The sequence below is a fragment of the Thunnus thynnus genome, chromosome 3 (genome assembly GCF_963924715.1).
Source record: "Thunnus thynnus chromosome 3, fThuThy2.1, whole genome shotgun sequence".
Classification (NCBI taxonomy): Eukaryota; Metazoa; Chordata; class Actinopteri; order Scombriformes; family Scombridae; genus Thunnus; species Thunnus thynnus.
The window spans coordinates 25,455,095-25,480,740 of NC_089519.1; the positions used below are offsets into that span (position 1 = coordinate 25,455,095).

At 39.8% G+C, this 25,646-nt stretch overlaps 1 protein-coding gene across 3 annotated transcripts in view; it reads left to right on the forward strand.

The window, feature by feature from the left end:
• Positions 1 to 25,646, forward strand: part of dclk2a (doublecortin-like kinase 2a) — a 49,167-nt gene that overhangs the window by 19,625 nt on the left and 3,896 nt on the right. Inside the window, exons 3-17 of one of the 3 annotated variants that reach the window (XR_010927885.1) lie at positions 8,536 to 8,665; positions 12,126 to 12,221; positions 12,807 to 12,857; positions 15,602 to 15,690; positions 17,421 to 17,508; positions 18,024 to 18,129; positions 19,555 to 19,612; positions 20,006 to 20,125; positions 20,209 to 20,355; positions 20,828 to 20,961; positions 21,483 to 21,560; positions 22,052 to 22,148; positions 23,377 to 23,457; positions 23,590 to 23,703; positions 24,412 to 24,541. Coding sequence is in view for 2 of the 3 variants with exons in the window: in XM_067584978.1 (XP_067441079.1) it covers positions 8,536 to 8,665; positions 12,126 to 12,221; positions 12,807 to 12,857; positions 15,602 to 15,690; positions 17,421 to 17,508; positions 18,024 to 18,129; positions 19,555 to 19,612; positions 20,006 to 20,125; positions 20,209 to 20,355; positions 20,828 to 20,961; positions 21,483 to 21,560; positions 22,052 to 22,148; positions 23,377 to 23,457; positions 23,590 to 23,703 (1,389 nt within the window). In the remaining variant the exon portion in view is untranslated. The remainder of the gene's footprint in view (positions 1 to 8,535; positions 8,666 to 12,125; positions 12,222 to 12,806; positions 12,858 to 15,601; positions 15,691 to 17,420; positions 17,509 to 18,023; positions 18,130 to 19,554; positions 19,613 to 20,005; positions 20,126 to 20,208; positions 20,356 to 20,827; positions 20,962 to 21,482; positions 21,561 to 22,051; positions 22,149 to 23,376; positions 23,458 to 23,589; positions 23,704 to 24,411; positions 24,542 to 25,646) is intronic. The other 2 variants (XM_067584978.1, XM_067584979.1) reach the window with 2 other exon arrangements.

Below are 25,646 nucleotides of genomic sequence, written 5' to 3' on the forward strand. Positions count from 1 at the left end.
AAGCTTATTATTCAAGAGATTTTGAATTTATTAAACAGGGTATTTAGTAGCTAATGGTTAATATGGCTAATGTAGCAAATCCACAGCAGTGAGCTAATGATGGGCTTAAGATTTCTCATTGCCCATTTCTGTACAGACGCCTTGTCTTGACTGTTACACGTGCCTGAGAATTAGTGGTCTAATCCAGAGGACTTAAACAGTCTCAGGAAGCTGCCTATGTCTGTGAGTAAGAGTTCAAACAGAGTTAATAACCTGGTTGGTTTGAGCTTAAGCATCGCCCTGACAAACTTAATGGGCATCTAGTTTTGTGTATGTTCTCAAGTAAGTAACAGCTGAAGTGAGAGTTAAAGCGTGTGAAAAGAATGCATAACTAGTTTACCATGAAAGGTTATTTCCTTTGCAACTGTGGGAGTCCTATGTAGGGTGACATTCCTCAAGGCAAGAAGCAGAGATTTTGATCTTTTTGTCTCCTCAGGACTCCACCTTCTTTTGGCTCACAGTAATGAGCAACAATGAGGGGTTTGGAGATTAAATGGGGCTGATGGTACCCAGTGATTACAGGGATCATTGTGTCAGTCAACACAAGAGGAGCCTCCACTTCCTTGTGTGTCTCCTTTTCAGCTATTCACAGCCTTTTCCAGTGTCCTAAATACTCAGCATCTGCTGTTTTGTGGCATTTGTTTTTGTGAGGAAAAAAGCCCAAATTAAAGAGCAAGTGAAGATAGTTTTTCCTTTTTAAAAACCAGGTGCAAGTGTATTGATATTGTGTATGTTGTGAATATTTTTGGATGATAGATGTTTCCGTTTGCATTAATGTCCTAAAAATTGAAGCCACTCACTTATTAGATTTGTTAAAACGTTTTGTTATAATTCACAATAAGTTATAATGTTTTACATTTTTTACCCATTTCTTCTTCTCTTGAAGTAGTTTGTAGTAGTATATGACTTTGGTAAGTCCAGCCAAGGTTAGGATTTGTGTTTGGTCTGATAAATAGTTTCTTTTTGATAGTTTCATATGCCCACAAACACAATTTAAGCCCTTGGCCTGTACTTCCTCTGTTGTCAAGCTTAGCAGGGCAGAAAGTACAGCAGGCAAGACAGAGGACACAGACGGATGGTGAGAGCAAGAGAAGGTCAGACATACGAGGGGGTGGGGGGAGGTGGGGGGGGGTGTCGCATTTTGGAGGGCGAACTTCAGTTTACCCTCAAGATACGTCACCCAGCCAATACAGAACCCTGCAAACAGTTCACTTCACTGATTGGCCGAGACAGGCCATAACAGGACAGCGCTGGCGATGGAGTGCCATTGGCTGTTTATCCTGGCAGTGGTTGACAAGAGCAAAGAGAAACATGGACGATGCAATCTGACATTCATACAGTCCTTTACCCCTCCTCCTTTGCTCCAAATAATCTGCTGTAATGTTTTGTACTTGTTTTTAAGAAAAATACCCCATTAAGTTTATTTATTCTTCAAGTTACTTGGAGGTTTTAGATAACAGCAGCATCATATTTAGTTAGTATTTGCTGAATCTTTCTGTCAGAGACATTTATGTCAGAGGATTTAGGGTCATTTATTGCATAAATGGTTATATGCCTTTCAAGACCATATATGCTGTTGTTGGGTATGGCAAAAAGAAACTAGAAATGCAGGCGATGGAGGGAGAAATCATCAGATCAAATCTGAACAAGTAGTGGCAACATTTGGACCGAGTGGGAGTTTAACAGATTATAAACACCACCTCATGGTCTTCATAAAAGTGTTTGTTGACTAAAAGTAACCTGATGCCGATCAGCTTCCAGCATGCATGGCATAAGTGCCTTGCAGAACCACCATGTGTCAGTTTTTTTATGTGATTATAACCTCTTTCAAATTGGCTTCTGTAGAAAAATGAGACAATCCCAGTTAAAATGGATGCAGTCTACGTGTTCCTTTTAGCTCATTAATATCAGGGCTTGGATCTATGAGTTGCCTGCCGCAGTGTCTTTTTTGATACTATCTCTGGAGGACACCAAAGTCAGAAATTGTTGGCTTTCAAGAGTAAGACTAAGAAAGAGTGTTTCACTGCCCTCTCTGGTTGAAAGTTTGAAGTCTGTTCTTCCTGTAGCCACACCATAATCACTGATAAATTTGGTTAGGTGTGGTCAGAAGTGTGCTGTGTTGTACCTGTAACCGCACCTAAAAGTGATGTCACGGTGTACTGGCAAACCCTGCTGAACACATCTACATCACTGCAGCAAGGTGAGAATTTAAACCAGTGGGGGTCAGCAAAACAAAATTACTTCACCTAATATTATAAGTTCAGAAATTAAAAATGAATGATCACAAAATAAACAAAAAACACATTTGTTCAATTGTTGTTTTCTTTATTTAAATATGGTCACACTAACCTGTAAGTGGTACAACTTTATGCATCTAAGATAAATTGTCATGTCATTTAACATATTTTCTCAACCACGACCTCCTTTCATCTTTGCATCTTTAAAGCTGCGTCCATACAGTACAGGAAAACATTTGTCTCCATTTCCCTGTATTCCCCAGGGTGTCACAGGCCAGCTGAAGCGTACTTTATCACAGGCTAGAGACGTGCTAGTCTTGCAGAGAGAGAGGTGTGTGTTGGAGTGGAAGTAAATCAGAAAACAGCCTTCTCAAAAAAAATTTTTGTTCACAATAAGCCTGTTGCCGTAGGGGGTGCTAGTACAAAAAAGAAAGCTAACTTGGCAAAGCTTGTTGGAGCATGGATTCAAATTGGAACTCAAATGAATGTGAGGTAATTTATGTCAGTGAATCTGCCACCATTTGTTAAGTGCAGAACAAAAAATAAATCACCCTGGTAGCCAAGTGGTTACTGTGAATGCGACATAACCACCATTTCCTTGGTTTGACTCCGGCTAGGGACTCTTGTTGCATGTAATACCCCCTCTCTTCCCTTGTTTCCTGTCTGTTTGTCTATATCAGCTTTCCATTAAAGGCAAAAAAATGCCCAAAAATATATCTTAAGAAAAAAAAAGTGCAGATATGAAAATGCAGAGACTGCATGTGGTTGTCAAATAACGTCACATGGCTACACCTGTCACCAAGGTCCTCTATCTGCTTATGTCATCACAGCTGGTGATTTCTCTGGCAGGGGGACAGTGCTCACCTCAGCAGTCCCAGTGTTGCTGACTCACGTTGTCCTCAAACTTGTACTCAGAGAGCTCCAAACACGTTCAGTCCTCAGGGTAAATGGAAAAATACATAATTACAGGAAAGTGTGGTCACTGAAAAAGCTGATGTGTCAATACGAATATTATATATTATCCACATGTACTACATGTACTAGTCTCTCACCATGATAGCTTTCACTACGCCCTCAATGAATTTTTGACACATACATCGGACTATCCCTGTGGGCTGTTGCTATGGTGATTTTAACACCTGTGCCCTGACAGTATGGCGTAGCGCTCAGCTGCCAAGTTCCACAGTGAGAACTCATCTAAAGAATGGCATTCACTCCAGCTATGTCAAACCTTTTGATAATTTGCCACAGCCCAGTATGAACACATATTACGAACACACCTCTTTTACTTTCATTGATCTTTTCGTTTGTTTCAAAGTCATCTGTCAAAGATTAGACAAAAGAGGGCATGTTACGGCCGTGAAATACTGTTTTTGATTATTTATGAGAATGTTATGGATACCGAATCTTGTTTCATTTTTAATTCATGCTGTCTGAATGTAGGACATGCAGAAGTGTCATGTGAAGTGTCTTATTTATTATTAATGGAAGTGTAACTCAGGCCTCCTGTATGTTATACAGTATATTTGTGGTGTTAAATACTCTACTTCTGCTATTTTAGTCCTCAGAGTCCTCCCACTCCTCTTCTGTTTTCTCTTCCCACAGCCCTCTCTGCCTTTTCTTTCTACTGAGGTGATGGTTTGCGCTCCTCAGTAGCCATTTGCCTTTTCCAGTTCTTCTAATACCCACCCTTCACACACACAAAATGCACACTTTCCCCCACTGTGTCAGCCCCCAATCTCCCCCAGAGGATCCATCTGCCCACAATCTTCAGCCATCCTGTACTCCTCCTCTTACTTACTGTGTGTGAGTGTGTGTGTGTGTGTGTATGCGATCATGTACATACATATGCCTGCCAGTGTGTGGGTGAGCATGTGGGGGGTGAGATAATGAACAGATCTTTTGCCTCCTTTGTCTTCCTCCTTGTCCACCTACAGCAACAGAGGGCAGAGGGATAATCTGTGTGTGTGTGTGTGTGTATTCCAAGTATTTCTCATGTTGTGAGGACTTGCCTCCTTTATGGGGACAAAAAGCAAGTTAGGGTTATGTTAAGGTTAGAGTTAGGGTTAGGGTTTGACATGTGGTGGTTATGGTTAAGGTTAGGATAAGTCTCCTAGAGATTAATGTAAGTTAATGTAAAGTCCTCTGAAGTGATGGAAACACGACTGTGTGTGTGTGTGTGGGCACAACTTGCTGTAGTTTAAAAGTAACTCCCATTGCCGTCTCCAAGGGTGGGTGGTAGGTGTAAAAGAAAAAGAGCTCAGAGCTGCAGAGAAAATGACGATCACAGTGTGAGACAGAGTAGAAAAAGCAAGACAAATCACCCTGCAGCACAAACGCTAACTGTACTGCTTTCCTCCCATGACTCTGCATTGACACTGCAGTATTGTGGATGCTGGGGTGCATTGACCTTGACATTGTGTCTTGCCATGTGTCTCTGCACTAAAACACATACACAGTCACAAACTCACCCTACCACACACATCACGCAGATATCGGCTTGTTTCAATTAGCTGTCTGCATGGTGTAGCGATTTTACTACTTTTAGAAATCAAATCTTTGCACGCGTTAAAGTTTAGGGCACCACCCCCATTAGAGGGAAAATAAATATCAATTTAAGCAGTTTCATAACCAGAGATTGTTATTCTTTTTGATACAGTGACCTCTGTCTTCTGCTTTCAAGAACACACACAGATAACTTCTGAGGACATAAAAAAAAAAACCCTGACTCAAACAAATTAAGAAAAGATCTTTAAATGATGAGAGAAACTGATCACTTAGTGGGAGATGGTGAAGTGAAATATGTGACTCAGAGTTATCAAAGGGCGGTGGGACAGTAGGGAAAATAATCAACTCCTCTAAGGGAATTATTTCTATTAAACATCAACTTGTATCATAGAAAGATGTGGAATACGCCTATTTGTTGGAACGTCTTGCAGAGATGAGCCGTTTCAGCTGGTTCCAAAGTTTTGTGCAGTGCTCGGTTCACTCACATGGCCTACCAGAGAAGTGCAAGCCGTTTGCCTGCAGGGCATCGCCACAAAGGCACCTCCAGCGTTGGCTACACTCCCAGGCAACTCTGTGGATGCAGTTGGTCGCCGAGCAACGAGGGTCTGACAGCAGAGACTCCTAGCCGACCAGGTGGTCTCACTCCAGGTCGATGGAACTGAAGTCTGCGGCCGACGCACCGCTGGCACGGTTCTGTGAGGCAGTCAGATGTGGGCAGGCAGTACAGTCTCTGATGATTTGTGGCTGAAGTCAAATGGAGCTGTTGTGCTACACTAACTTTCCGAACTCTACTTGTTGAGTAGTAGCAGTTCTGTTGGCTGGACGACAAAACTTCAAAATGCTAAAAAAATAAAATAAAATGCAAGACTTATTATGGTACAAAAATAAACTGTTCCTTCAGTTTGAAACTGAGGTGCACTGAGGCTTGTTTTAGAAAAACCTTAAAATGCGCACATACTTAAGGCAAGGAAACAAAAATGAATAGAGATGTCTAGAAAAATTAAGATAAACTATAGCAGAGTTTGGTGAGTTCAGATGAGGACCAGCCTGGTGAAATAAGGCTGTCAGTTCCTTTTATCGACTTGCAATAACAGGCAGGGTTTTTTGCCATGTTTTGGGCATGGGGAAAACGCTAGGCGCCAGAACCTCTTATGAATATTAATTCTTTTGTTCTAAAGAGAAAACGTGGTTTGGAACTCCTAACTAAAATAGCTGCTTATCTTCTGTAACTAAAATCGTGGCTTATATTTCCTGACTCTAGGGAATTGTTTCAATTGAGTTTTACATGCAAAAATTCACATGCTTCATTCCTTCACTACAATTGTGAACTCAATTGTGATAAAATTGTATGTAATAGTGTATTGTGTGTATATATATTCAGAAAACACATGGTTTAACAGCAGTTCTCATTTCAGCATCTCATCCAGCATGAAATTTGTGAAATTGTCAAGGTGATTCTAATACTACTAACAGTTAAACAGAGGTTAAACAACACTAATTTGCTCACGCAATAAAAATAAAATGCAGTCTTACACAACATATCTATATACTTAGTCTATCCACAGTCAATAGAAAGCAGTATGGTCACACAGTGACTATTGCATTAAATCTATGAATGGCTAATTCATTCGTTTTATATCATACATTGGAGGTGGACCATCTTACAAGAAAACTTTTGCTGAGTAATACTAGCTGGTTCATGAATGATTGACATTTAATTAACATTAATTCAAACTTTGGCTCAAAGAAAGGAACATAATGGTGGTAGTTCAACTCAGGAATGCACACTCTAATTTATGGCAGGTCTGGCAGTTGTCTTATCTCAGCCCCGTCAGGAGGTAAGAGAGAAAGAAAAAGTGTGTGTGTCGTTACTTGTATAATCCTGGTAATTATTCCTTGTTTTGATTTGAAAAATGCATTTCAGTTCCGTAACTCAAGTCTTTGTCCATGTGAATGTGGAGTTCTCTTGACTTGTGTTCTTTGGTTAACATGACCCAAGGGTCATTTAAGTGTCTTTGTATCCTGTTGTTAATTTTGTTATATTGTCAGCTATCGGTCTCTCAGGAGATTGAGAGCACCAGTGCTTGGTCCAGGCAGCCTCCATTCTGTCACCCCCACTATGAGAGGTGAAAGGCTAGCTCTGCGGATCCAAAAGTCTGGAACAACACCAACCTTGTCTCCTTGTGGAATTAAAGAAAGGGTTTGTCCTCATTACAGCGGAATGAAGCAATTATTTTATTTTAATCCAAAAATACCACCCTCATACATTCACTCCTGAAACATGTACAGTGAAATGCCTGAAAGTCAGAAGGGTCATGTAAAATAATGTAACCGGCATGCCTGACAGGAGGAATGCTGGTGAACCAAATCTGTAACTTAAAAGGCTTTAGTGGGGTGTTATTTCTAGGATTGACAATATAAATATGGTATATACAGTATACAAATACCATAATACTTCTCCCCTGAACAAAAGTGAAAAGTAACTAAGTACATTTACTCAATTACTATACTACAATAAAATCTTGAAGTACTGTACTTGAATAAGAGTTTAGACTATTTGTCAGTGAATAAATGTTACAACTCCTCAAGACCCAAGCCAGGTTCCCGTGTCTTGCTTGCCACCAGGCTGAAGTAAAGTGGGTTAGCCCCGAAGCTAACTTTGGCCCAGTCTTACTTAAGGTGGACCTCTTTAAGGTGCATCAGCTATTCTGACTTTAGTGACAATTTCGCTCCTCAGCCTCATCCTCCTGCCAGGCCTTTTCTGGCAGAAACCCTGAAAACATGTAAAATCACAAAACAATCTCATCACAAGGTCTGCTTCACTTTCTTGTACTGGAGCTTTCGACCATATCACATATGCCCTCATCAGCAGATTGAGTTTGCTCATTTGCCATGGAAATGTAGATGTTCAAACTTGTCATGTTTCTGTGCACTTCTAGGACCTTTTTAGCTTGACAATTCATTCTTTTCCTTGGAAACAGCTGTTGACAAAACAATCCCAATTCAAGGTCCATTTACTGGCTTGTTTGCTTTTGACTATGTCATTAGGTCAGCCTCCTCATGATTACCTCATTGGGCCAGAACAAGTGAGAAAGTGGATCTTGAGTTTAGGTTGTTTTGTCAACTGCTTGTTTCCAAGTTGAAGAATGAACTTTCAAGCCCAAAAAGGAGGATGCATCATGATCGGTTAAACTACTGGACAGTATACAGTTTATGGTAGTTTAAATGAACCCCTAAAACACTGAAATACTGCTTACTTGTTAATGCTTCACTAACTTGAACTTGAAAGGGCCATCTGACATAATGAGTAAGTTTTGATACTAAACGCCCTTTTTTGTAAAGTTTGAAAGCTTCTTAATGCGGCACCCCCCAGTGGTACTATTAAAAAAGTACAGTAGCATGATTCCAACCTTGGATCACAGAAAAAATGGCTGGGATTGTCACATTTTTGTAAATATAAAAATGTGTGTCTTTAAAGTAATTTAAAGGATGCTATAATTTTTTTTTTTTAAATGTACCTCCAATGGCTTTAATCTACATTTAGCTGGTTATAGTTGAATGTTTTTAATTTGAATGTTGAACTTTTACTTGTAATAAACTATTTTAACAATGTTGTGTTGCTGCTTTTACTTATGTAGAGGATGCAAATACTTCTTCTACAACTGCCTCCGAACATCACAACAGTTACTACATCCTCAATATAATCTTCATGTATTTAATCTATCCTTTCTGTTTACCCATCTTCTCCCAGATCATCTGCCTACAGGACTTCTTTGGGGATGATGATGTGTTTATAGCGTGCGGCCCAGAGAAGTACCGTTATGCCCAGGATGACTTTGTGTTGGATCACAGTGGTAAGGCTTCCACAGCCTTTATGACTGGTAGGCCTGCCTAAGACTAACTAAACATCCGTCTCCATGTTTGTGTGTGTTTGTTAGTCCTGGTGTCCTTCCTCACCATTCCTTTCTCACAAGTGCTTGCAATGCTCTTTCCCTTTTGTAATTTGACAGCAGGAAATGGGGTTTGTGTGAGCATTGTATGATTATTTTACCTATTTAATCCAGATTATTGGCATTTTAATTGTGGAAAGTGACAATTTTCATTTTACTACAGTATTTTTAATAGCCAAGAGCCCATCAGCAACAGAAAAGCATAGGCACTACCCATTTCCACACACACATTATGCTGTCAAATGAGGAAAAGATGTTGCATTCTTTGTGTCTGACTGAAACTTCAACCCAGCCCATCTCTGTGAATGCCATTGTGTTCATGTCCTGTACTGCATGTGGTGTACATATGATGTAATACACATCCTCTGTTGGATATCACCTCTTTCTCCTGCTGAAAAGCCACTGAAAGTATGAGAGCACACAGGCAGGATATGACCTCGTTAAACCAGCAGATCCATTCACTGTCACAGCTATGTAGAACCTCAGCCAAGATTGGACAACCTCACGGGAAGGAAAAAGGGTTTATTTTAGTCACAGTCCAAAGTATTGACATCCTGTTTAATTTTCTTTCTTTTTTCTTTTTGCAGTTTTGTCAGGTTAGCTAACAACAGGAGGCACATCCTAACACACACATGCACACTGTGTGCTCAGGATGAATGATGGTGCATTGGTGGTATTCAGAGATAGTTGGAACTTTCGTTCCACTTACACTCCTGTGCTCCACTTTTAAGAATTAGGTCTTTAAAGAACAAAAAAGGCACACTGTACTCACTGCAGAAGGTACAGAAGCTGCTCTTCCTTTTGCAAAATAGGTCCAGTACACACTCTACTAAAAAATGATAAAAAATGGTCTGCATAATAGATAATGCAAAAAGGTATAAAAATTAAAGTTGCATCAGTGTAATCAGAAGTAGTGATGGGCGGAGCGATTCTTTTCACAGTATCGGTTCCTTCGAGTTGATACATGTAAATGTATCGAACCTTTCGAGTTTTGATACTTTTTGCAAAATGTGCCGTCAGTTTCTCCGTGACACTCAGTTATAGTACATGCACATTCAACAGCTAGTGCTGCCTGCCCCACAAAATTTCTCTTCAGTGCATTACCAGTCATCATGTATAAGTTTACATTAATAAAGATAAAATATTAATTTAAATGCATTGATTCAGCATCCCACTTGTATGTTAGAAGGCTATATAAACTCGATACGATGTTACAGAAATGTGATGTGACACTGACCAACAATCTGTCGGTCTTTTTGAGGGGCAGGTAGCAGACCTCCTAGTTCAAGAGAGCAGCAGTTCGTTCAGTCTCGTTCAATTTAACCTGCCGTCTGTCTCGACTCGAGTCGACTGAATCGCTTCTCGTTCACTCATACGTCCTAGTTCGAGAGAACGGTTCATTTGATCTTCCTCAGTGAGTAGCTGCCAGGCTGTCTCGACTCGAGTCACTCACTGATGTTCTCGTTCGAGACAATGATTCCCGCTCAGTCATTGGTGCTCATTCATGTTTTGAGCAACTGCACCACCGTGGCAGTGTGAGCAGTACCCTACGATAACAGTGAGTGGGTGTGGGCGGTATGAGTGGGGAAAAGTCCAGGATTCATGAGCACTCGGTACGTTCGACAGGCTGACCCAGTACATACCGGACACTAAAAAGATTCGTTCAAAAGGATTTGTTCGTTCGTTTTTGCCCATCACTAATCAGCAGAGGTAAATAAAGAAACAGAACTGAGTTTATATGCATTCTCACCTGGACCCTCAAACATATGTTCAAGTTATTCATTTTGTACTAAAGGTTTTAAATATATAAATGTTCTGACTTCAGGATTTGTCCTATAAAAAGATTTGGTTTGTTGGTGTTTCACATGTGTACACCATGAAAAGAATTGTGCCCTACTGAGATCTCCTTTAATCAGTGAGTGAAATATGTATCTAGTGATAAATAGTGTGGGGAACACACTCGAAATGCTGCGTGGGCGTGTTTTTTTCATGTGTTTGTCATTATATTACACCTCTCACCGCCCCCACCCTCATTACCACAACCCTGACATGCTTTACCACAAGCTTTATTACAACATCAGCTGTTACTAAACACAACTACACAGCAACACCACAAAATCAGCTGTGGCATGCAGCAAACGCCATAAAAACCAACCATCATTCTGTTCATAGTTTGTAGTAATAATTTAGCTTAGATGTTCCAGAGGAAAACAAAAGAATTGCTTCCTGTTTGCTTTATAGGACAGACACAGCTCTAGGCTCGAATAAAGTGTATTACTTATGAATAGCTTACTGTGTATTTAGTATTGTGGATCTGCAAATCGTTAGAGAATATACTGCAAGTGTAACTTTGGCTAAACACTTGTTTTAAATTAACCCTTTATCATTTATTTCAATCAGCTTCTACAAACCTCATTAACTGTAGGTGCAGAAAGAGTTTAACTGCCTGATGTAGTCAGGCTCTATACCAGACAAGATACTTTATCCTCAAATGTTTTAAGTCAGTTGAAATTCAACTTTATATCTCGACAAAGCCACCAGAAATTCACAACAGAATGCTTCATAGTCATGTAAATTGTACTATTAAGTGCAAAAAGTATTCTCAGAATTGTCTAGGCTTTTTGGCAGTGTCAGATGTGTCATATTTTTTTGCCAGTTTTTTAGGACATTATATTGTACGGTACAGTTTGTTTTTTGCTAAGTTTAAATTAAGGCTATGTACTACTTTGGGTAATACTTTGATGCCCAGAATGTGTCTTTTTATAACAGGCAATGGAAAACTCTCAAATACCATTGAAATTCACTTGGTCTGATTTGTATTCTTATTTATGCATCTTTAACAACATGGTTTACATCAATATTTGTAAATCTGTTTGGGTCCAGACAATATCAGAGAACTTTGTCTTATATTTGTAAAATGAAAAATAGGTTATTGTTTGGTGTCTGTTCAGAAAAGTTAGGTATTTTACTGGCACAAGTATCAAAAAATTTCATATGATACTCAGCCATAAAACAGTGTGAAAATGATGATGAACGGTACCAGTGAAAAGTTTGAACACACATTTGTCCAAACTTTTCACTGGTACTGAAGCTCATCCCCGACTAGAACCTGATATAAGATGGTTTATCTGTTCTGTTGCGCTTTTTAATCTGTTTTGACTAACCACTGTTTGCTTGTGTTTTTTGCTGCCTTTTTTTTTTTGCCATAATCAAGTGTCACCAGCAGTCATAAAAATCACCCTTTCTAAATAACATTGCTAGGACCATATCCCTGGCAGAGCAGCTTGTTGAGAATAATATTGCCACATAAACTCGTTTTTTAGAAGACAGGTTTGTTGATAGAGGAAGGTTAATATATGCGATGGTGACCCTGAGTGTGTTGTTTCTCCAGAATGCAGAGTACTGAAGTCATCATACAGCCGCTCTGCCACTCCGAATCGGACTAAGAGCCCTGGGCCTTCACGACGCAGCAAGTCCCCTGGTGCAGGTATGACACATGACTGTGCACACAAAGAGCCAAGAAACTCTGTGACTCTGCCTGTAATAGCCCTGTGAGATTACTAGATGTACATACATATATAAAAATACAAATATGTAGCCTAACCATAAATAGAAAATCTGAAAGGTCAAGTCTTGCAAATAATCAGGGTATAAGAGTGAAATGATTTCATTTTACATAAGAAAAATCCCATTTATGTGGCACCAAAATGATATTGTAAGTATACTTCTTGCTGGCAGACTGAGTAATAGCCTTTTTATTTGGCAGCCTCATCCTAAACCGTCACTACCTCACCAACAGTTGTGATGGGTGACTAAGCAATTTGTGTGGTGCATTGTGGAAAGGTAACATTATGCTGAGTAGCTGATGTTCTACAAGCCATCACGTCAGATTTAAAGAGGAAGATTTTGATAGTTTGCCAGACTGTTTGGAGTGGCAATGACTGCAGTGTTAGCATTGCATTTAAAGTTTAGCCTATTTCACAGTATGTTGTTATGTGATTACAATAGTTATCTGCCTGACTTTTGTTGTTCTCTTATATTACTGTCTCATCTTTTTCTTTCTCACACCCAGCAAGGCGTCCAGTCCACTACTCCACCAGTCAGTCTCCAATCAAATCCCCAGGTGAGTCCATTATCTCAACCCAATCTGGTCTCAAACTGTTTGCCTTAGCAACCACCTGCCATATCCTTCTGCTCTGGTAATTAAGATAAAATGGGTATAACAAGGTTCTTGCAGCTTTAGGGTTCCCCTCTTCTCTTGTGAATAAAGGCTGGTGGGGTGAGAGATGCCACTATGTCAGTCAGTGGATGAGTTGGTCTGTCAGTCCAACATGGAGAGAGTGAAATATTTTAACAAGAAGACAGAAAATTTTACCACTGACATACATGCTCCTCAAATGTTGGTTAACCAGACCTTTTGGACCTTTTGGACCTTTTTGACTAATGGATCAAATTTCTAGCTGTCCAGCAGTTCTTCTTGACTGGAAACCTAAAACTTTTGACAAAATTGCTTTCATTCTCAGTACTTAGACAGTCTTTCTACTTAGACTTAGATGGATGTGAACATAGCATGCTAATATGCTAAACATGAGCATGTTACACTTACATGCTAAATATTAACTGTTGTTGTTAGCTAACTGTATGCATGTTAACATGCTAAATGTTATATGCTAACATGAAACATTCCATATTAAATTACATACAATCACATATATTATTAATATGTTAACTGTTGAACGTTGAGCAAAGTCTGATAATGTAAGTTAGTGCTCACATCATAATTATTCAGACCATGAATTTAAGTGGAAAAAACCTTTCACATCAACCTCTTATTGTAATTTTGTGTCAGAGATATCGGGAATTTTTGACAGTTACAGATGGTCTCCCACTTGTGTCAACAACCCTGTGGTAAAATGGTTAGTAAAAGCCACCATATTACCAATTACATCCAATTACATCTAATTAAAGTCTGATATTAACTCTAATACATAAATAGTCATATATTGTTTGTATCTGGTTTAATTCAACGAACTGCCACAAATCTGTAACACAACTAAAGTTAAGTTGATTTAAATGGTGTGACTAATTGGCACGTAGCAGTGGGGGGAACTACAGACGGGTGACAAATTAAAGGAAAAACCAATACAGGCCTGAATTCCCTCTAAGGGGACAAATGGACCCAAAACATGCCAGCAAAATGCCCCCCACAGTGTAACAGAGCCACCAGATCCCCTCACTGTAGGGGTCAAGTATTCAGACCTGTACCAGTTTTTCCTTTAATTTGTCACCTGTTTGTATCTTGAAACAGTGCAAAAACTCTTCCAAGACGGAAGAAGGAGATATTTTCCTGTTCTTCCCATTCTACCAACATTGCATGAATGCAGCATTAGAGATTCTGAGAGAAGTCTTAAAAGGTTTTCGAGTTGGGTAACATGGCCTTTCTTGAGGTACCACACTCAGGCCAGAATTAAATTCTTAAACTGCGTGGCAAGAATAGTAAAGGTTTTTGTCCACATTTTTTTAATCCATGATCTATCCATTAATTCTGTTTTTTGATTTTAAAGGAGCATTGTATCCAAACAGAGACACTTTTTTGTTTTGCCTGTCCTTCTGCTTGGAGGTGAATGGCTGATCCAGACTACAACACAGGATGTCACGTACAGTACTATACACATGTATCTAATCTGAGAACCAGCTGCTGCAGAATCCATTGATTCAAAGCCATGAACTGATTAGAGTCACCCTTCAACTGTGCTAATTAAATCCTGCTCTCACTGAACAGTTATATCTCATCTCTCTACATCTGTAGGTGCTCAGAAGTAAAAGTATACTTTTAAAACATGAAAAACTAATGTCATGTTGTATGTTTCAGTAGTCTTCTCAAATATTGATTTGGAAGTTCCTTTAAGAAGACAAGATAAATACCCAGAAGACAGGTGAACTCTGAATGACTCAATGAAGAAACGCATACAATTCTGAACCAGCAGTACAAAGACGTAGCCTGTAGGCAGTGTGAAATGATTTTCCTCAGCTCAGCTGGGTAAATGCAGATGAAGAGACTTTGAGTTAAAGTTTGACGCATTATGTCTCTGTATTTGTGCCAGAAACCAAGTGAGCAGGAGGCAGAAAAATCTGTTCTTGTGAGAGTGATTCACTCAAACAATAGAAGCTCTCATCCCTGCTGTGTGCCTGTGCACCTTGTGCTACACACTAAAGCCTCATACAGTACATGAGAAAGTCTGCTTGTAGTGTAATAGAATACTTACAATAACATTCTTGTTATGTACAGTATGATTAACCAAAGCATTTTAGGCATGCATTATATCAACATGTGCTCAACAGTTGGCAAGAAAACTAGCAGCGGCACCAGTTTAGACCTGCAGATGAAGACATGCTAATGTGCCTTATCTACAGGGAATGAAAGTAATATACTCTTCAACTGTGACACCTGTGCTACCTGCAAGTAAAGTACAAGAAGTACCTAAAAACTCACTAAGAAACCAGCAGCTGTTAAAAAAGAAAGAAAGAAAGAAAGAAATGCTATTGTAACATATGCTATTGTAAATGGCGATGTCAATATCTCTACATCAGCAGAATCTCCAACGTGCTAAACGTGAATGTGTGAGTTTGAGTATTAACAGCCAGTTGCATCTAACAAAAACACTACCCAGTGTGGGATGTTTTTCTCAGTATGCACCAGTAGTCAGTCCTGGATGCATTGTTGAAGTTGAGTTAGAAATGCGATATTGTAGATTACTTGGTAGCAGAAAAGATGGTGCCCAATGGCAAGCGGTTTTATCCGATTTTATCTAAATAAACCTTATAAAAAATATCAGAATGACTCATTCCCTTGCTCTCTCCATACAGTAAATGGTGTCAGCCAGATCTCAACCCCAAAGTCAACCAAGTCGTCCACTCCTTCTCCTACCAGCCCCAGACCCATCTCTAATTTTAAGGTAAGACAGTATATCAAATGCATGTCACATATACTGTAGATGTTGTGCACTCAAAACTGGCAGCTGTACTCAACACACACAATTTCTATATTAGTATAGTATATGCATACTGTATGTATGCATTCACATTGTTAATCAGTCTCATAATACATATGATTGACACATGAAAGGGCAAAAGAAATATGTTCTCCTGCTGAACGTCAGTATCAGACCTTTACTCGCCACAGCTTTAATGGCTCACTCTGTACAGTGCAGGTTTGCCTTAGAGACCCCATGTTATAACCTGAGTGAGTCAAGGTGGGGTCATATAGTAAATGGTTGCTTCTTATTATGAATTACAAGCTTGTACTAGATTTTAAAGGAGGGGGGAGGAGGGAAGATTGTATCGACCTACTTGCCACAAATTGATGAAACAAATCTATGTCAAGTCATCAAGTCAGTGACCATGTACAAGTATGTACAGCTGATGTTGTATCTCTATGACGTGTTTTTAGTAGAGTTTGAGATACTAATCTGATTTATTGATGGATTCTTCTGTAAGCCGCGTGTTAGTCCCAAACTACAGAGCTGTCTAACTGCTCCAGCCAACTGGCAAACCTCCTCCAGAGAGCCACCGTTCCTCTCTAAGCCGAGTCATAGACTTATCCATCCACATTAATTTGGCAGGATATTAGATTTTTATGATTTAGTGACAGCATTAAAATTTACTAGCAATGATGCTGAGTAAAATAACATTTTTAGAAAAGATAAATGAATAAAATATGGAAGCAAAATAACATATCAATGACAAAGTTTGTCACTCTCTCTCACTCTTTCTCACTAAAAAAGTTATGGAAGTGGTCAAGTAAACTAAAGCCACAAAAAGAAGTTACTTATAGGAAAAAGCTTTTTTATGTATCCTGCTGTAAAGGAGACCTTGAAGCTGTCCCACTTTCTACTTTAGTCCAGAGGGTTACCCTTTTAGATTAAATAATACATCCTGACAGTGCATGATGATGCAGTAAAGGTACATGACCACTACTGCACATAATGGAAAAGATTGATTTTAATGCTGGCAGTACATATGGCTGACATTTCAAAAATATAGCCATAAGGTGTTGAGAATGCCAGTGCTGGTGCTGCAGCAGAAATGACACTCTTAACAGATGAATCATTCATTTGGAGCGTTAATGGTTTTATGTGCAGTGATGATAAGTGGATGTGGAGGAGATCTATTCCTGTAGTGACACCTTGTACCTTTTTTGAAGGGCAAGCTATTTTAGACCCAGCTCACTATTCAAATAATAATATGTTTATTTCAGGTTTAATGTGCAGGCTGTTAAAAAGTTTTATGTTTGTAACAAGCATGCCTCATAGAATATCTCACCATAGCATTTATACACAAGTAGATTTTATAGTTTAAGAATTGAGAGTTTATAGTTTAAGAGTTGAAAATTTTTAAAATATAACTCTTCAGTTTTTTTAATACATGGATGGGCAGTGACACAATGTAGCTTACTAAATGATATTTCGTGAGCACAATGTTTACTTTTTGTGTCATCTGACGCATTTTTATGTAACAAAATGTCTTTGCCACTATAAAAAAAAATGACCCACCAATAATAAACCATCTATGTTTTATCCATGTATGGCATGGTTGTGGGTGCTTAAGTTGCCATGGTGACTCGTTCACAGGTTTTGTTTCAAGCCAAGCACTCATCTCTATTTTTGTTCCTTTTTGCATCCTGCAGATCCCTCCGTCACACCACATCTCTTCCTCAAATGTCAATGGCTCGTTGAGCAACCACCAGGAACAAACCAATCGACTGAGTCCAGAGGGTACGTCCTCCTCTCCTCTCCTCTCCTCTCCTCTCCTCTCCTCTCCTCTCCTCTCCTCTCCTCTCCTCTCCTCTCCTCTCCTCTCCTCTCCTCTCCTCTCCTCTCCTCCCTGAGTCATTTGCCTACAACAACAGTATTGCAAGGACTCCCTCACCCTCTATCATATGGAAATGACATTGACTATCTGAAACGTTCCTCATCTTGTGCCATCAGGGCAGATTACAGAATTTGCTTACCCAACAAAAGTGGTAAAGAGTAAGCCTCGTGTGAACGATAAGTGTGAAATATCTCAGTGCTGTGTTAGCAGATACTTAACTAAATTATTTTAGGGCTGTGTGTGTGTGTGTGTGTGTGTGTGTACAAAATATTGCTTCTCAGTTCTCTAGTAGAGTAGTAGAGACCACTGTGCCTCTCAGTGCCAGCATGTGGTCCCTTAATTCAGTCTGAGAATTGATTGAGATCCTACAAAGCTCACCAAGGTTTGTTTGTTTACTGTTGTAACCCTTGTCCTGCAGTGAACGGCAACCGCTACCTTCCTGCATCAAACATCTTGGAAAAATACAAAATTGGCAAGGTCATCGGAGATGGCAACTTCGCTGTGGTCAAGGAGTGTATTGAGAGGTATGCGAAACACATTCATTTAGGCTGGAAATGTTTAATGCACAGTCGGCAGCTGTCTGCAGTAATAGCACAGCAGTGTGCCTTGCTGCCAGCTTAATGAGACAGGCATCACGTGCAGTAACTGCTCCATCAGGGTTTTTAAGTCCTGGTGACAGGCATTGTGGAGACAGAAATAATCCAGCGGTGAATTCACTTCATTAGCCTTTTAATCTCTGAGTCAACACACTGCCCAGGCAGACAGGAGGGATGATGATGAGAAGACACCTATCAAGGGGGTTTTCTCACGGTCTGATGCACTTTCCTAGAGTGTACTTAAAGGTGCAGTGTGTAGAATTTAGTGGCATCGGTAGTGGAACAGACTTGGCAGAGATGGAATATAATATTCATAAGTGTGTTTGATGATAGTATAATCACCTGAAAATAAGAATCGTTGTGTCTTGTTGTGTCCTTACCTTATGATCTTAGGATGAGCCCTTTATATCTAGATATGAGTGGGTCCGCCATGTTTCTACAGTAGCCCAGAACGGACAAACCAAACACTGGCTCTAGAAAGGGCCTTTTATGTTTTTCACAAGTTTCATGGCCACTGTAGGTTTTCCTACATGCTTGAATTGGAGGGGTGAGGGTGAGGGGTTGCTATCTGCAACCTTACTACTAGATGCCACTAAATCCTGCACACTGGTCCTTTGAAGGAGAACTGTGTCCAGTGATTTAGTATTGCACTTACGAAAAGTTAAGTCACAGGAGACAAATAAAAGGTGAAGTAGCAGAGGCCAATATATCCTTACTTTTAGTGTCTAGTGTGGGTCAAGCTCCAAAATAGCTGGATCCTACAATTCCCATATAACTCAAAAGCATCTCTTCATTAGACCCTCTATCCCAGCCTGGTACACATAAAAACTCCAGACTTTCATTTTCATTTTATGAGTAAATTGAGTTAGATGTATTAAATGCCTTTTCCAATGGAGTTTTCTTGTAAACAAACACAGGTCGAACAAACGTGTTAAATGCATTTTCTTCAACATACAACATTTGCAAAGCTGTTTTTTTAATATTGTGAAACCTGCATTGTAAACATCCTTTTTTAAATTGGCTCGAGCTTTGTATACCTGCTAGTGGAAATCTAAACAAAACTGGGAACCACACTTTAAATCAAGTGATCAAAAAAACCTTTTATTATCAATACTGTCAAAAAGACAATTTAGGTATGTTTGTGTGTTCTTAGATTCTTGTCGAGCCGCCTGTGTCTGCACTGTATTTCTGCTTATTGTATAAACTTGACTAACACACTCCAATAACTGTGTGGCAGTGCTCCTGCACTCTGTAATTGAGGCTCTCCAGTGAGCAGTGATTTGAATTACAAGACATTGCTGCAGCATCAGTGCTGTTTTTATTATTGTCCCTAATTGCACTGTTTCTGTTCAGGTCCACAGGAAAAGAGTTTGCACTGAAGATCATCGACAAGGCCAAGTGTAGCGGAAAGGTCTCACTCAGTCTTTTTTTTTCACGCAATCTCCCATTTTGTCTCTTCTTCAGACTCATACACGCACACGTTAAGAAGGGGTCATATGCTAGTATTCCACTGTGCATTATTAACACCCACACACAGCACAGTATTGCCTGTGTGTCTCTGATCCTCTTATCCCTCACAGTTAGATTAGGTGGGTAATGTTTTATTCATCGCCTAACTCAAATTATCTGCACACTTTCACACGCAGACAATGACACACGCTGAATCACACACCCTTGACACCTATTCAGATTCAATCAACAACACAACGTCTTTTTTATTAGCATAATGGCTCAGTGTAAATCCTGTGTACTGGAGCATACAGTAACATAGTCACTTGGATTATTTGTGTGGGTGTCTTTCCAGGAACACCTCATAGAGAATGAAGTCGCAGTGCTGCGGAAGGTGAAACACCCCAACATCATCATGCTGATTGAGGAAGTGGACACTCCCTCTGAACTCTATCTAGTTATGGAGCTTGTCAAGGTACAATAGAGACTAACAACAGTTAATATGAGTGAACAATCTTGATTTCTGTGCAACCCTTAAATATTTGATGTGTGTCGCAGGGCGGGGATTTATTCGATTCCATCACCTCCTCAGCTAAGTACACAGAGAGAGACGCCAGCATCATGGTGTACAATCTCGCTGGAGCTCTGAAGTACCTACACAGCATGAACATTGTCCACAGAGACATTAAACCAGAAAACCTGCTGGTATGTATATTTACTCATAGAAAGGGTGTAATTATCCACAAATCACATACAGTACCAGTCAGAAGTTTGGACACATCTTCCCATTCCCTTGAAAAGAGAGAGTTTGTTCAAACTTTTGACTGGTACTATTAACATCTGCACAGTTACTCCAAAGCTACAGTTTTAATTTGAACTGAAATGGACATTTTAAGCCAAGTCAGATCTTTGTAAGGTCAAAAATATCAAAAAACACCCCAACATCATCATGCTGATTGCGGAGATGGGCACTCCTTCTGAACTCTGTTTTTTCACTAGGTCAAACATGTAAAAATATCTTTTGATTTGATTGAAGTGTTGTTCATTTCAGTTCAAATTAAAATTGTGGCTTTGGATAAGTGTGCAGGTGTTAACGGTTTTTCCATGTATATTTACACACACCCTACACATCCAGTTGCTCAGCAGGCTTAAACTTGATCATCTGTTCGCATTCCAGGTGTTTGAGTATCCAGATGGCACCAAGTCATTAAAGCTAGGTGACTTTGGCCTGGCTACAGTGGTGGAGGGACCCTTGTATACTGTGTGTGGAACTCCCACATATGTGGCACCAGAAATCATCTCTGAGTCTGGGTAAGATGGATGTTTTGGCAGAATTTAGTTTAACTTTTCACTAGTGACTGCATGTTTTTCCTCATTTTTGAGTTGGAAAAGTACCTGCACACTGCGATCAGAGCTCAATTAAGCTTTCACTAGCAATTTTTCGATCCAACACAGGTCCCACATACCCACATGAAGGAATTTGTAGACGTGCTCATGACTATTCTAGCCTATTGGTCTAAATAGAGCCATCTGTTTTCATCTCTAAGGGTGGAATAAAAATGTGGGTCTGCTGCTGTATTGGTGAGAAGCCATGTTCTGAGAGGACATTAAAACAGAGATTGGTCAGCATATCTGCGTCGATATAAATCTTGATAGTGATAAACAGACCTTTTTACCTTTATGACATTATAGTCAAATGAAAACTGTCCTTTTTTTCCTTGTTTTATGTTGTCATCTATTTGGACCACTGTAGTGATACAAAGTCATTTACTTTAGCTGTAGTCAATCCCTCATTGACCCTTTCTGTCTCCACATCTCTTTCCTTTCCACAGTTACGGTCTGAAGGTGGATATCTGGGCTGCAGGTGTCATCACTTACATCCTTCTGTGCGGCTTTCCTCCATTTAGAAGGTACTTGCTCTCAGTTTAGTAAAGCTCATTCTTAAACTGAATCAAACCATTTTATCACCAACTCCAGGCACAATGTGTAGTAACCAGCATGATAGAGTTGAGTTTGAAACACTAAACACAATGTTGAGTAAAGGTTGAGCCATAGATTATATTTAATAAGAGCTCAGACATTTGTCACATTATTTGACAACACAACAATTTTGTTTGCAGGCAAAGAGATTACTTGTTTTTTATACCCATAAATAAACCGATTAGTTGTGTGCTCATAAAGTAAGAGGGATTTGGCATAAAGTAATATGTGTTTAATCTACAGTATAGCACCATGGTTGTTACAAAAGCCACATAATAAAAAGTGATGTTAGATTATTTATCAGATACATTAAAGTCAGAAAATGTAGTTCTCCACAATGTAGATAAATACTGTTTGCTCTGTGAGAAACATTATACATTATACATGTTTCTGCTCTGTGTGTTTGTGTCTTTCTATGCAGTGAGAGTAACCTGCAAGAGGACCTGTTTGACCAGATCCTTTTGGGGCGGCTGGACTTTCCCAGTCCTTACTGGGACAACATCACTGACTCAGCCAAGGTTGGGACCACAGTCTAACTTTCATCTAACCCCGTTGAGGACAGAGACCATTTCGCCTTAAACTGAATGCAGTGGCAGTAGAAAATCTGCCACTGAAAATCCAAATGTTAACACGAACCCTGTGAACCCACTGCTTTAATGACTACTGTCTGCTGAAGGGCACAGAAACCCCCCTAACCCTCTAAATTAATGTCATGTATTACAGTGACAGCCCGCGCACAGCATGGAAGACCAAACTGCTAATTAAACCCACTGCTATTACAGCAGCCCTGTCACCATAGACAAGTGCACAGTTATAGACACCACAGCATGAAATGACGTGCAGTTATGTAGCTGTGCAGGTGTAAATCTAAAGCAGGATTAATTTGGAGACTATTTGTGAGCAACACGTTTGCTCTCTTTGCACGTTGAAATCAATATCTCAATATTAAAAATAATAATAGTATATATCATGATACATAAAACATAAAATACTGTACTTAAAGTTGCCCTAATCACTATTTCTGTATGAAAAATGGGTAAAGTGATGTGTTAAGTGGAAGGTGTTGCTGAAGTGATGAACTCACAGACAATTATCACCCAACTCTACAGTTCCCTTCAGCTCTTCAGAGTGCTTTAGTGTCTTTCAGGCTTTAAATTATTATGACACATGCCACAACTTGACTGTTTTGGGTCATTTTTACCACTCTCACCCACCTCATTTCCAGACACAGCAGGCAACTGTTTTCTGCTGATAAAAGCTCTAATAAACTTACATTCTATTACCTGCCCAGCACTGGTGACTAGTGGAGTTGGTGTAGATCAAAAGCAGAGCTAAAACGAGAGTGAATACTGGATTTACATCAATCAGGTCACCAGGAACACAACTCCAAATGACTGCTGAAGTTGCTCCATGTTCTGGCCCCCCAAAAAAGTGATTAGTGCACCATTAAACTAATATTTACTGCAATGAACTCTTCAGAAAGCTCTTCATATTATGCATACAATAAAACAAACAATTGTTAGCTTTTAATTAAGTTGTATGAAAATGTTAATTGTTAGTGATAGCACAGCATGATCATATATTTACAATTCAATTCCACTAAAAGTCAATAATATTGAATTATGGCCCAGTCTCACCTCTCTGTGTGTTTTCAAAGTGAGGTCATAATGACATGATTGACGCAGCGGATGTTGTTGAGGACGTTACTTTTGATGTCAACCTTAACTGTCGTGTGTTTTGTTTCAGGAGCTGATTGGAAAGATGCTGCAGGTCAACGCTGAGGCTCGATACACAGCACAAGATGTCCTCTCCCACCCTTGGGTCACGGTATCTCATAGCGCAGTTTGTGTTTGTCTTCTAAGTGTGGCCAGACTTGGGTGCATTTGTGATTTGTACAATAAGGACAGTTTTGGGTGTGCAGAACTATTATACACTTTGCATATTTATGTGTGTATGTAGGACGACGCAGTCATGGAGAACAACATGATGGTGGAGGTGACAGGTAAACTGAAGACGCACTTTAACACTGCGCCAAAGCACAACAACACCTCAGCTGCAGTGTCTGTCATCACGGTAAGCAACCAAAAACAATCACAAACCAACATATGAACAATCACTTGTCATTTTTTTTCTGAGATTTACTGCAGTACTTTTTTGAAGTGTAATCTTATGACCTTAATGAGATTGCTGACTTTCAATGACTTCAAAATCTCCAATATGGAGATTTTGACATGGGTTTAGTAGTAATGGACTAGGTGCCTGTAGCGGCTTGAACATGTCAGGCCGTTTTCCAAACATTTACTGCATGGTAGCGAATGTTTGACCCAAATACAGAAAATTGAGCCTCTTCTAATTCATCTTATATGAATCTTATGCCCACTTAATAACTTGGCTAAGAATATCTGGCCTCCATCATCATCTAAGAAGACATTAAAGATGATCAGGCAAGACAACTTGTGCAGCTGTAAACATGTCAGACAGGATTTTAGAGATGGAATGACGAAAAGGAGGTCGGACAAGGAAGAAGTCATTCCTGTGGTAGTCGCATCCTTCCATCCTGTCTGTTTCAAGCCTCACTCGCATCACTTCCTGTTCTACAGTTTGACTTCCTCCACTCCTCATCTCATCAGGTCACACCACCCATCAAGCCTCTTTTCAGTCTGTTTGTCTCAAAGCAGGAAAGGGGGGAGGGGAAGTTGTTTATTATTATTATTTGAAATTTGATTTGATCTCCCTCTTTGCTGCAAAGAGCCTCATTTTGTTGTAAATTTCATTTGACAGTTTGAGGTGTAAACACGGGCCCTGGCCTCGGCCCCTCCTCCTCCTCTCCATCCTCTTCCTCCTCCCTCCTCCTCTCCCTTTCCTCACACCCGACCCAGGACCACAGGGGACGCCTGGAGCTGAGAGCCGGGTACACACTTCATACCCCCTCCTCTCTCCGCTTCCCTTCTTTCTTTCCGGCCATCGCCCTTCCCTACTCCCTCTTCCCTCCATCCATAACAACAACCCCCCTCTGCTCTCCCTCCCTTCCTTCCTGTCTCTCTATCAGACCCCCTGCCCCTCTTTTCCAGCCGCCAGCTGCAGTAACTGCTCTTTATAACCAACTGATGTGGACTTTGCTAACACTGTCCTGGATTTACCCTCTTGGCTCTTATCATACTCCTCATACTGCTCCTTCTCTCACATTTCATTACATATGTGTCGATCACATACATTATGGGATGTGGGGAAAAAAACCATGTGTTTCAAAGGATGTGTTTGTTTTGATCACTTTGTCATCGAGGTGTTTTAGCATGTTTACAGCACTAATGCTAATTTCATTTGCCTCCCTCTCTGTTATTTATTCATTATTATTTGTTAGTGATCTCATTCAAAATATCTCCTTACGGTCAACTTCCTGTGACTGCTGGGTTTACAAATTTACAATTGGTACCCCAGCAATGTTCCATGTTAATGGTCTTCTGACGCCACCTTGTGGAGAATATTAAAAACTGCGCTCACACTGTTCTGTAGTCTCAATTGGCAGAGATGGATGCAAAGCAAATTGGCTGTATTGTCTTGGATGTAAGATTCCCCTGCACATTTTAAAGGATAAGGCTGGCATTGTTCTATATTTTACAACAACTCATCATAACTATATTTTACAACAGATTTCATAAAAGGACAAAAAACAACAATGCGTTAGTTTGTCTCTAAAAACTTTCTGACTTCTGTGGCACTTCCCTGGCATTTTTGTTCCTACTGAATACGTAAAACTGTAAAAATATATTTTTTGTTTCACTTATAATAAAGGCTTAGTAATTTCCTTTAAAAAGCTGGGCAATGTAGTTTTTAGCAGAGATGATGACAGTGCATTTGTTGGGGACTACTTTCAGCTGTGGATTAATACACATTTGGTGTGCTAGTGAGTATTTAAGGCAGTTGGAGGGTGTACTGTATGTGGGATTGAAACCTTCAGTGCTCATGTTCATGATAATGCAGGAACATGTCACCCAGCTCAACATTGTGCCTTATTT